Genomic DNA, 10,883 nt, shown 5'->3' with positions numbered 1-10,883 from the left:
GGGGGGCTGCTGCGCGGGCGCGCCCGGGGTGCGCCGATGTGCCGACTGCGGCGTGCCCGGCGCTGAGCTTCCGGCCTTCTCCCCGCCCTCCTGGCAGACAACCAAGGTGCCTGTCCCCAGCCGAGAGGCCGAGCCGCTCCTGAGGGAAAACCCCCGCCGCTTTGTGGTCTTCCCCATCCAGTACCACGACATCTGGCAGATGTATAAGAAGGCGGAGGCCTCCTTTTGGACAGCCGAGGAGGTAACCCCCTCTCGCCCCCAGCTCCCGAGCAGCCGGCCCTGGCGGCTGTGGCCCCCTGGACTCTCATTAATGAAACTGGCTTGTGGGCGGGAGGCCCTGCCTGACCCCTGCGGACTTGAACCCCCAGGTGGACCTCTCCAAGGACATCCAGCACTGGGAAACCCTGAAGGAAGAGGAGCGGTACTTTATCTCCCACGTCTTGGCTTTCTTTGCAGCCAGTGATGGCATCGTCAATGAAAACTTGGTGAGTGCCCCAGTCTCCTTTCACTCACCACAAGGCTCTGCTCTTGGGCTTGGGCTGCACCACCGGAGGTCCTTCTGTGAGTGGCCTTTGCGGTGGAGGTGGGAAAGCCTCGCAGTGATGGGCCCGCAGAAGCCTGTGGAATAGGGTTTGTGCCCTGCCCTGGGAGCTGCTCCGGCAGGTCCAGCCTCACCACAGTGTGCGGCCTTGGACCTGAGCGAGGGCCCAAGGGCCGAAGCCACCAGCAGCTGCTGTGGTGATTTTCCTCCGGCTGAAGTTCAGTTTTTCCATTAGGTGGAGCGCTTTAGCCAAGAAGTGCAGATTACTGAAGCCCGCTGTTTCTACGGCTTCCAGATCGCCATGGAAAACATCCATTCCGAAATGTACAGCCTCCTCATTGACACCTACATTAAAGATTCCAAACAAAGGTGAGTGAGTGGCGCGCCAGTGCCGTTGGGACACACAGGCTGCGCCTTACTTCTAGTTTGGGGTTACATACAAGGTGGGAAATGACAGTGAGGGACAAGTCCTGGTGCCAGGGTTGCCTCTGCTGTGAGGAAGAGGCCCAGGTCACCTTGGCCACCCTGGGAGCCGTTGGGCGGGTCCTTCTCTTTGAGAGGTGGGAGTGTATACTGTTGGGTATCCAGGGAAGCCTTGTGAGTAACCTGGAGGCATGTCGTAAACTCAAACCTAGGGCTGACTCTCCTGAGGCCGGGGCAGGGCAGACAGGGCACCCAGTGTGCAAAGTAGGGCATCACCTGCCTCAGGGAGCTGTCACAGTTTAGACCTGAGTGAGAGGAACTGTGCTGTAACGTAGAGGCGACAGCCGTGAGATTCACTTGGCAGAGGGTGTTGGACAGAAGTGACATTTAATGTTATAGAGGAAGAACAGGTGGCTTCAGGCTTGTTTTATATTTGAAGTTTGACTGGACAGGAGGGGAGAATTAGATGTCCCGATACTTTCATGACCACATAAGACCTTTTGGTCTGGGACAAACCCCCAGTACTGCGGTACCCACCTAGAACCTAGGTGTGGGTCATGGAGGTCTGTGTGGTCGCTGTGACCTTGGCACAAGGACACATCAACTCCTGGCTTTGTACCTCTCAAGCTTCCCCCTAGTTAATGGAGTCAGGGCTGTGTCTGCATTTGTGTTAACCAAATGAAGGTTGCGATTTGAAAAACAGGAGGAAAAGTAGACCAATACCAAGCATTTCCGCTTGAGTCCCAGTTTGGCCTGGGCCCCAGAGCTCAATGTGGGGACGCTTGTGGCAGGCAGTCCTGGCTGTAACAGCTGCGCTCTCCGCCCACTAGGGAGTTCCTTTTCAACGCCATCGAGACAATGCCTTGTGTGAAGAAGAAGGCAGACTGGGCCTTGCGGTGGATTGGCGACAAAGAGGCCACCTATGGTGAGACTTGGCTCTGTTTACTTCCAGCCTCACGGTCTAAGCAGCACTGCTGGCTTGTTGGCTCTTGTGGGGATCTGGAGTTACGAGATACTCTGGTGTTCTCTTGACTAGGAGAGCGGGTGGTGGCCTTCGCGGCAGTGGAAGGAATCTTCTTCTCTGGTTCTTTTGCGTCCATTTTCTGGCTCAAGAAACGCGGGTTGATGCCTGGCCTCACATTTTCCAATGAACTTATTAGCAGAGATGAGGTAAGTTGCTTAAAGGACGGGTTACTGTGCTCCCTGAACACACTACATGCCTGTTATATCCACTGAAAGGACCCCGATATACTGGGTCTCCATGTGTCCACGTGTGAAGTCCCTACTATTTGACGGAAGTCACTGGAATTACTTTATTCTCAGTGTTCCCCATTTGTACATGTGGGTCACGCATGACTGGTGCTTTCGCCTGGTATTCTGTGTGCTCTTACTGAATGTACTCCAAAAGTAGTTGCAGCGCCTCATGGAAAGAGAGTCCCTTGATGTACATCTTTAAAGCGCTCAGATCATAGCCGCAGAAAGGAAGGTGAAGGTGTCTGGGTGCTCTGATGTTTCAGCTTAAGTCACATTTGAAAGGAAGGGAGCACACTCCCTCCTCACCCCCACTTTGAAGCCCAGTGAGCTCCCCTCACCTGAACCTTCCTGTGTGGGGCTGTCAGGACTATTCTCGCATGAACTTCTTGAAATTGCTCTGCTGATTGCCTGGCTTGAGGCTGGACACCGAAAATCTTTGCTAGCCTAGTTCCTGAACTTCACCTTCACTGTTTGAGCAGTGGCAGAGTCCTCTCCCTGCCCCGTCCTCTTGACAGCAGGGAGGGCCAAACCTGCCCGCTGCGGGCAGCTGGCTGCATGGAGGACTGTGGGCGGCCCTGAGCCCACCTGGTGACAGCGTGTGGTGCTGGCGTGGCTGAGCCAGGTGGACAGCAGCGTGCAGAAAGGTCATCCCTCCTTGCACCGTTTGGACGGGCCTTGTGGCTTCATGGTGACCTTAAACCCCTCCTCTAGGGCTTGCATTGTGACTTTGCCTGCCTGATGTTCAAGCATCTGGTGCACAAGCCTTCGGAGCACAGGGTGAAAGAAATCATCACCAACGCCGTGAGGATAGAGCAGGTGGGCAGCAGAGTCTTGTGCTGGCAGGGGAGGGGCAGGGAGGGAAACCTGGTCCTTGGTCTCACTGAGGGACCCCGCGCTGTCCCTAGGAGTTCCTCACCGAGGCCCTGCCGGTGAACCTCATCGGCATGAACTGCATCTTAATGAAGCAGTACATCGAGTTCGTGGCTGACAGGCTGATGCTGGAGCTGGGCTTTAGCAAGGTAAAGTGTTGCCCATGTTCTTCTGGTTCTTTTGAAATGGGTGTTCCGCATTTTTATTTTGCTGTGAACCTTTTCAGATTTTCAGAGTAGAAAATCCATTTGACTTTATGGAGAATATTTCACTGGAAGGAAAAACCAACTTCTTCGAAAAGAGGGTAGGCGAGTATCAGAGGATGGGCGTGATGTCAAGTTCAACAGAGAATTCTTTCACCCTTGATGCTGACTTCTGATGACCTGCAGGTGTGTCCATACTGACTTTATCCAAAAAAAAAAAAAAACAAAACAAAAACAAAAAACCCCCAAAAGATCAGCAACTTGAAGTATTGAAGTAGCTGCACCTCTAGTTTATGAACTGGGCAGTGTTCACTAGTGGGGTCTTGAGGCCTGGGTCTAGCTACCCCAGCCAACCCTACCGGTAATTTTAAAGGATTCGCCTAGAACGAAAACATAGACAAAAACTGCTTGGACTCAGGAAGGCTCCAGCCCACGTAGCTAGCTGCATGTGACCTGCCTCCTGACCTGCGACCTTGCCTTCCAAGTGCACGGCCACCACAGGCAAGTGGCTCTGAGAACTGGCTGCTCAGTCACCACCGCTGCCCCCGCGTCAGGGCAGACTGAGTTCACTCGCTGGGGTGTGTGTGAAACTGGCACTTCCCAGTCTGCACTCTGAGGTGGGCACTGGTCCCTTGGCGAGAGCTGGTTTCTCCATCACATACCAAGTATCCTGGCGCGCACCAGTGAGAACCTACAGCACGAGGTTAACAAACAAGTGAGGCGAATGTTAAGTGTGTTAGTTGGGATCATTCACACGTCAAGGTGTGCTTTCAGCACCTCGCAGTCAGCCCTCTGCACATGTAGGCACTAGGCAGGCTGTGCCACGTGGAGTGTGGGTGTGGGCAGGCCCGGATAGTGCAGGGCTCCTGGCTCCAGCCTACACCAGGACTGACGCGGGCTACTCCTCCCGCCCTGCTTTCCCGCCTTCTGGTCAGCACAGCGCCTTACGCTCTGTGGGCGCTGAGGTCAGAATCAATCCACTGCGAGCTGACTTTCAAGTCACCTGCGATCTTGATCCTATTCGTGGTCTTGAAACCGACTTTGCAAAAAATGTTGGTATGTTCTTTTCATCCTGTGAGTAGGTGCTATTTAATCTCTTAATACTTGTGTAAATGCTTTTACTTTGAGTTAACAAACATTATTACTGAGTTTATCTATACTCTGAAATGCTGCCCGCTGATGCCGGCGTTGGGGTTGTTTAGATGTTGGGTGCGGTTGCTTTTCATGTTCTCTGCACCTCACATCACCTAGCAGAGTCCTGAAATTTGCTAAAAGGTAGTGAGCAGAATACAGGCTGAGAGATCTGCTCGGCAGGCTTAGTCTGACTGAATCAGTCGCCTGTCCCGTCCAAGTGGCCAGGTGGGGACACGGAAGAGGACAGGGCCTGGCCTGCGTGGATTCCTCGGCTGCACGCTGCCACGTGTGTTGGAGACGCGGCCCGTTTTGTAGAAATTTTCCTTGTCACTGTATAAATGGTCAGCTTTCCAGTTTCTGTAACCTGGGACCCTCTTGTATGTCTTCAGTGACTGTTAACCTGAGCTTAGTCCAGGTGATGTGGCCCTGCACCACGCAGCCTGAAACCGAATAAACGGCTTTTTCTGGCTTGGGCTGCTGGTGGGGGTTGGAAGCAGACCGGGGGCTGCTGCCACTGACCCTGTCCTGTAGATTTGACCTTTGGGACTCCATTTCCTGTCTGTATAAAGAAACCAGTCTGAGTGTAAGACTGGAAATTACAAACCCTAACATTGAAATAAAGTTCTCCCCATGAAATTTGCATTGCAACTCAACAAACACCAGGTGTTTCACAAACACCTGAGTTCACCTGTTCATTATCACTTCCGGGGCAGGCGCCTAGGGAGCACAGACATCTAGGCAGAAGATGGTCATCTCCTCGGGCCCAGATGGACCACTGGCTGGGGCCTGGGTCTGCATGGGCCAGGTGGCGTCCTGGCGGTTTGCAGAATGAGCTCCAGAAGTGGGCTCCGCTGCTACTTGGTTTCAAACAAGCGGGGGCTGCTGGGGACCAGCTGTTAGCAGAGAATGTGTGAGGTGAGGAAATCAGCCCCTGCAGGGCTGACCAATGACCCAGAAGCCTCACTTGCCTTTCACAGCATTCTTCAGCAGTGGATAGGCCTTGAGAAGGCCCAGTTCACCAGAGCCAGGTCTAGGACTGTTGGTTTGGGCTGGGTGAGCTGCTTGCCCCAGTCTCAGAGTTTAGGGGACGGCCTGAGGCGACCCTAGACAGAGCATGGGCTCCTGAGCTCAGCCAGCTTGGCCAGGAGTCCCACCAGTCCCATCGGCACTGTTCTCACTGCACCCTGGGCAAAGATGATGTCATCAATGGGATGATGGGAAGGCCCTGGTCCCCTGGGCACACTGGCCCCGTGCCATATGCTTCTACAAGATGGGCTCAGTTGGGTCTCGGGAGTGTCCTCTGTCCTTGCCCCCCGGGAGCCTAGTGGTCCTGGCCCATGTGATCACCTCAGCAGCCCAGTTTGGGCCCACAGGACTGCTGTGCAGCTTGGTTCTGTGTTCTTCCCAGAGACACCCAGCTGGTGGGAACCCTAGGCTGCTTGGGGACAGTCACCACCTCCTGGGAGGAAGATGGGGAGTCCAGTTTTCTGGGAAGTCCCTGGGGCAGCAGCCACCTGGGGGGGTCTGCCTCTAGCTTTCTGTCCGTGCTGGGCTGCAGCCTCCTGCTGCCTCCCAGGACCTGTGCCAGCACCTCTGGGGAGGGTGGGCATCCATGCCAGCCTGGCTTGGCTCCTTGTGCTCTGTGGGAAGGTTTCAGATGCTGGACTGCATTCCACACCTGGGAGCCCTGTGGTCAATGCAGGTATGTGGTTCATAGACCCTTTCTAGAGAATTCCTGAGAACTACATGACTAGTTCCTGGTGTGTTTTAAAGGCAGCTTTATTGGGGGTTAATCTACATCATGCCGTTACCCACTCAGGGTGCACGGCCTTGGGTTATGTCAAGCCCTGTGACCATCATGACTGTTAGGACCGTATCCTGCACACAGCTCTGCTACCCATCCCAGCCCCTCTGATGCCCTGCTTGGGACCCCTTGCTTGGCAGTGTCACCCCTAGTTTTGATTTGGCATGTTCAGGAAGCTTGACATCGATGTTGGCGGAAAAGGGCTTTATCGCTCATATCACTTAGAATGTTGGAGGCAGCAAGGAGGTGAAGTTGGCCTCAGGGAGAATGGATTTCCTGCTCAGCTTTTCCTCCACATAGCAAGGAAGTTTGGCATTAACCACTATGCCCTGCCCACTGGCTTGAGAATCTAACCTGGCTGGCAGGACCTCATTCCTTCTCCCTATTCAGCGAACATTACCACAAACACCCCTCCCCCCAGCCCACATGCTGCGGGAGGGCAGGCCAGGGTCAGAGCTAGATCTGGAAGGGTCTGGGTGGGCCCTGCCTACCTGTGCGTGCTGTGCTGAGCTAAGTGAAAATCCACCAGGAACGCTGGCTCATGACAGTGGCAGGAAGTCCACATTCCAGCACCTTGGACAGCCCCTAGACCCCCAACCCCACCCTGTGCTCAGTGCCAGAAAACAATACCTGAGGAGGTGCCCACATCCTGGGAGGGGCACCGGTGGGTGCTGGCCGTGGTCAGGGAGGGCAGAACTGGTTATAAGTGGTCCTGAGGCATCTTGGTGGTCATGGTTGGGTTGAACTTCGGTGGACTGGCTTCAGTTTCATTTTCCTGAGGGTGTGTGCATGAGATTGTCCACTGGGAGCCCTGGGTGCCGCGTCAGGCCACATCCCTGCCTTCCCAGCATGCACCGGCCCCCTGCCATCAGACTGCGCTTCCTAGTATCTCGAGGACAGCAGCCCGCTGGGTCAGGCCACCCCCGGGACCTCAGTGTGAATCACCTGCTCGAAGTCCCTGTCTCCTAATAAGTCGTTCTGAAGGGTGGGCGGCCCATGACGGGGAGACGTCAGCCCATAACGCGAGCTAGTTAGCTGTTCTGACGACAGTGCCATGCCCGAGCAGCTGGCCAGGTGCATCAGGAGATGCGGGCCCAGGCTCACTGCCTGCCACTAATCGCACACCCGTGTGGTGGCGGTGACCCCACCGAGCGCCTGCCCACTCTGCTGTCAGTGGTGTCGCCGCCAGCTCTGCATGGGCCTGCTGGGGGCATTCACGCTGTGGTGGGAGTGTACCAGCCCAGGTCCCCTCCCCAGAGAGCTGGTTAAGCATCACCAGCTCACCACTGCTGCGGCCACTCAGCCTGGGCACTGGGGGCTGGACGAGGAGGCCAGGCCTCGGGGAGCTGGGGAAGGGCTCACAGGTGAGGGTGTATCCAGTGGCATCTTGGTGCCAGGGGAGGAGGGGTGACATGGGCTTGCAAAGCCTCAGGGCAGGAGTAGTTGGGGGCGATGGCAGGGGTATGCAGGGGTTCTTGGTGGAGGAGGAAGAGTTGGGAAGGAGGGGGGCAGGACTGGGGTGCCATCGGGGGTGCTTCTACTTGATCTAGTAACGAGAGCTGAGGCAGGGCTTGGTGTCAGCTGGAGCTGTGGGGGTCCCTGCTGCCACGGGGGCTTGTGCCTGCGCCTGCCTGGGGGGGTGTGGGTGCACGCTCGGACTCGGCCTCCCCACGTCCCGCAGGTGAGTGGGTCTCTGCAGCTCTCTGATGGCTGAATCCCCTTTTGTTCTGGAAAAATTAACAGGGGTCGGCTCCCCTCCAGTGGGAGCGCAGCTGGAGGGAGCCTGGGGCGGTGGTTCAGTGAGTCAAGGAGGTGTCCGCCGTGGCGCCCTGACCGAGCTTGCACAGTCTGCCTGCTTGCGGCATTTAGGTGACAGTTCAGAGCTGCTCACAGTGCAGAGTGAGCGGAACGAGCGGCTGTGAAGCACGCCGTGGGCAGAACAAACGCGGGTGGCGGGAGGGTGAGCCTGGTGTCTGGCCTGGTCCCTGGGCAGCTCTGCGTGGAGGTCGCCACCACGCTGCACTGAGGAGCGTGTGATGCGGGAGGAAGGGAGCGCAGGAGAGCCCCCGCCCCACAGACCTGTTCCTGTGCTCTGCTGCAGGTGCTGGGAGCTGGTGAAGCCCGGGCCTGTGGAGAAAACAACCAGCAAGGACAGTGCGGAGTCAGGAGGTGACAGGGCTGAGGGGGGAGAGCCGGCAGGGTGGGCCTCTCCTCTGTGGGTGGGGCGGAGGAGCCAGAGGAGGTGGCGGACAGGCCGCTGCGCCATCAGAGGGCCAGTTCTGGCAGCCATAGGGCGAGCCCAAGGCCCCGCGCGAGGGATTCTTGGTTGCTTTGTGTGGCCAGAGGGGGACCAAGAGGCAGATGGAGGGGGGGTGCGGTTGTGTGTCCGTCGTGAGCCTCTTGAGACCTTGTCTGCCCAGGGGAACAGCCTGTAGATGTGAGGCATCTGGGAGGGGACGGGGGGACCCAGTGGAGGGAAGAGAGCATGTGGGACTGTGGTGATGGCTCACGGGTGTGATGGCGGCAGGACTCCCGGACCGCACCTGGGGGGTCAGATACTGTCCACAGTTAGCAACGGTGTAAGAAGTTACTTGATCTGAAGTGGAGTTAGAAAGGGAAGGACTTCACCAGGGTCCGATTTGAAGGGGGTGCTCTTCCCGTGAGCTGGTGTCCGTGGGGTACCTGTGGGAGCAGAGACACGCTCAGAGGCCGGCCACCGGTCAGGGTAAGAGGTGGTGGCCGTGAGGAGAGGACAGGTTCTGCCTGGGCTTTTCCCCTCCGCTGTTATTTATTTGGCAGAAAGCCTCGAAGTTTAATAAAGGCGTCGCTGTGACATGACTGAGAATTTTCACTGAGCACCAGCTAGGTGATTCGCAGTCATTTTGCCAAGATCCTCTTTATTATTGGAAAGCGAAACCACTGCTCAGGCTTTTAATCTAAAGCTGCCCCTCAGAGCTTCTAGTCACCAGGTCAAGGCGCTGTAAGGTGATGAGTGATGAGGCCTGTGCGCTCTGCCTGCAGGCTCCTGGCCTCCAGCCGCCTGTGGGCTGCACCCGGCGCCCTCCCGGCACAACAGGTGTTGTGCAGAAAGTGACTCTGGCAGTGCCAGAGACCTTGGAACAAGTTTTGGTGACATGGGCTGAGCCTGCAATGCTGGGGCAGGCGAGGCGCAGGTCAAAGGTCAAGGGGTGCCGCCGGGTAAGAGTCTGAGTCACCAGAGAGGAGAGCTTCAGGGAGGAGCCTACGCCGTCCATATTCTCCACAGCAGCTCCGCGGGGTCCTGTTGGTCTCCATAACCGGCCACCTCCCACCCGAGTCCCTGTCCCCCGGCATGACTGGCCAGCCGTGGCAAGAACCTTCCTTTGTGGAATTTTCCTATTGAAAAAAGCAAAACAAGCTACATGAGCCTTGTAAAATATCTGGAGATAAATAAGTTATGTTGAAAAAAGCCACTCGAGCCAGCCAGAGTCAGACACAGCCTGGCTTGAACCCTCAGCCGCCCGTGCCCCAGCGCAGTGTTGAGCACCCAGCCTTCCCGCTGCTTCCGCGCCGTCCCCCAGAACCAGACACACGTCAGAGCCCGTCACTGCGTGGGGGCCCCGGGGGCTCCAGGAGCCACTCAGGGCCCGCGGCAGCCGCGATGAAGCGGTGTGGGGACCCCAGAGGGGCACAGGGATGCTGGGCGCGGGCACAGGCTGCCTCCCGGACACTGGCTGAGTGTGCGAGCCAGGCTGCCCACGTGCAGCCTGGGGTCTTTGCCAAGTAGGTGGCGTTTGAAGGTGGGCTAGTGCCCCCACCCGCACTGGGTACGGAAGCATCTGGAGCCCGGAGAAGGAGCTGCCCGGGGTGCGGGTGGGGGCGGACACTGAGGGTCATCGAGGAGGGGGCGTCTGAGGCGGCGCAGGGAGCATGCCCCCGATGAGGGAGAGTTGGTGGGAGGCGAGCGGCAGTCACTGCCTGGCCCTGCTAGCGCAGGCTGCTTGGCCTGCGCCAGCTCCTTGTGGGGAGCCCCCTGAGGGGGCCTCTGTCCCTGCACGGGGCATTCCTGCAGCACCCAGCCCCGGCCCCAGCCCCTCCAGGTCCCAGCAGCAACCTTGGGCCTGGCCTGCACTCTCCCCCAGGGGCCAGGAAGGCTCTGCTGGGCGTGGGGCTGCAGTGCGCGGTTGGCCGGGGGCCCCCAAGAGCAGGGCAGAATGGGTTTTCCTCCCACGCCAGAGTGGCCGTGCTGCTGACCAGCACAGTGGCTCTCACATGTGCTGAGCCCTAAAGTCTGTCTCCAGGCTGCGCCCTAAAGTCTGTGCTACCACAGATAGGGGGCATAGAAGTCAGCAGGGGGATTGGGACGGCCCCTGGGAACAGGGGAGGTTCCAGGTTTCCTGCCCCACCCAAAGGAGGGCGGAGCTGAGCAGGGAGAAGATGGGGTGGGGGAACAGGATGGGTAGCAAGAGAGACCTGAGGGGGCACATGGAGCAGAGAGACGGACTGGGTGACACGGGTGTGGGGGAGACCCAGAGGAGCACCCCGAGGGGGTGACAGTGCAGTGTTTATCTTGGTTGTGACTTTGCTCTTTCCCTCCCAGACTTGTCTGGCCGGTTCTGGCCCTTTTCTCTGGGTGCAGCCCGAGGAAGGGGCTTTAGACTGGGGGGCGTTCAGG

At 57.6% G+C, this 10,883-nt stretch overlaps 1 protein-coding gene across 1 annotated transcript; it reads left to right on the top strand.

The window, feature by feature from the left end:
• Nucleotides 1-99: 99 nt before the first annotated feature.
• Nucleotides 100-3,515, top strand: RRM2 (ribonucleotide reductase M2). The gene is made up of 8 exons (XM_004686443.2): nt 100-241; nt 369-485; nt 777-910; nt 1,795-1,889; nt 2,001-2,134; nt 2,930-3,034; nt 3,124-3,237; nt 3,315-3,515. Exons 1-8 carry the CDS (start codon nt 200-202, stop codon nt 3,465-3,467), a joined length of 894 nt encoding a protein of 297 aa, XP_004686500.1. The 5' UTR covers nt 100-199; the 3' UTR covers nt 3,468-3,515.
• Nucleotides 3,516-10,883: the final 7,368 nt, after the last annotated feature.

This window comes from Condylura cristata, unplaced genomic scaffold (genome assembly GCF_000260355.1).
Source record: "Condylura cristata isolate star-nosed mole 26May11 unplaced genomic scaffold, ConCri1.0 scaffold00020, whole genome shotgun sequence".
Lineage (NCBI taxonomy): Eukaryota > Metazoa > Chordata > Mammalia > Eulipotyphla > Talpidae > Condylura > Condylura cristata.
The sequence above is the reverse complement of the archived record's forward strand: the minus strand, read 5'-3'. Positions and strand labels throughout refer to the sequence as shown.

Bases quoted from the DNA above. Each gene is read 5' to 3' on its own strand.
- RRM2 (XM_004686443.2), top strand. From the start codon at position 200: ATGTATAAGAAGGCGGAGGCCTCCTTTTGGACAGCCGAGGAG. The intron at 242-368 runs GTAACCCCCTCT...TTGAACCCCCAG, and splicing joins CCTTTTGGACAGCCGAGGAG to GTGGACCTCTCCAAGGACAT. The intron at 1,890-2,000 runs GTGAGACTTGGC...TCTCTTGACTAG, and splicing joins CGACAAAGAGGCCACCTATG to GAGAGCGGGTGGTGGCCTTC.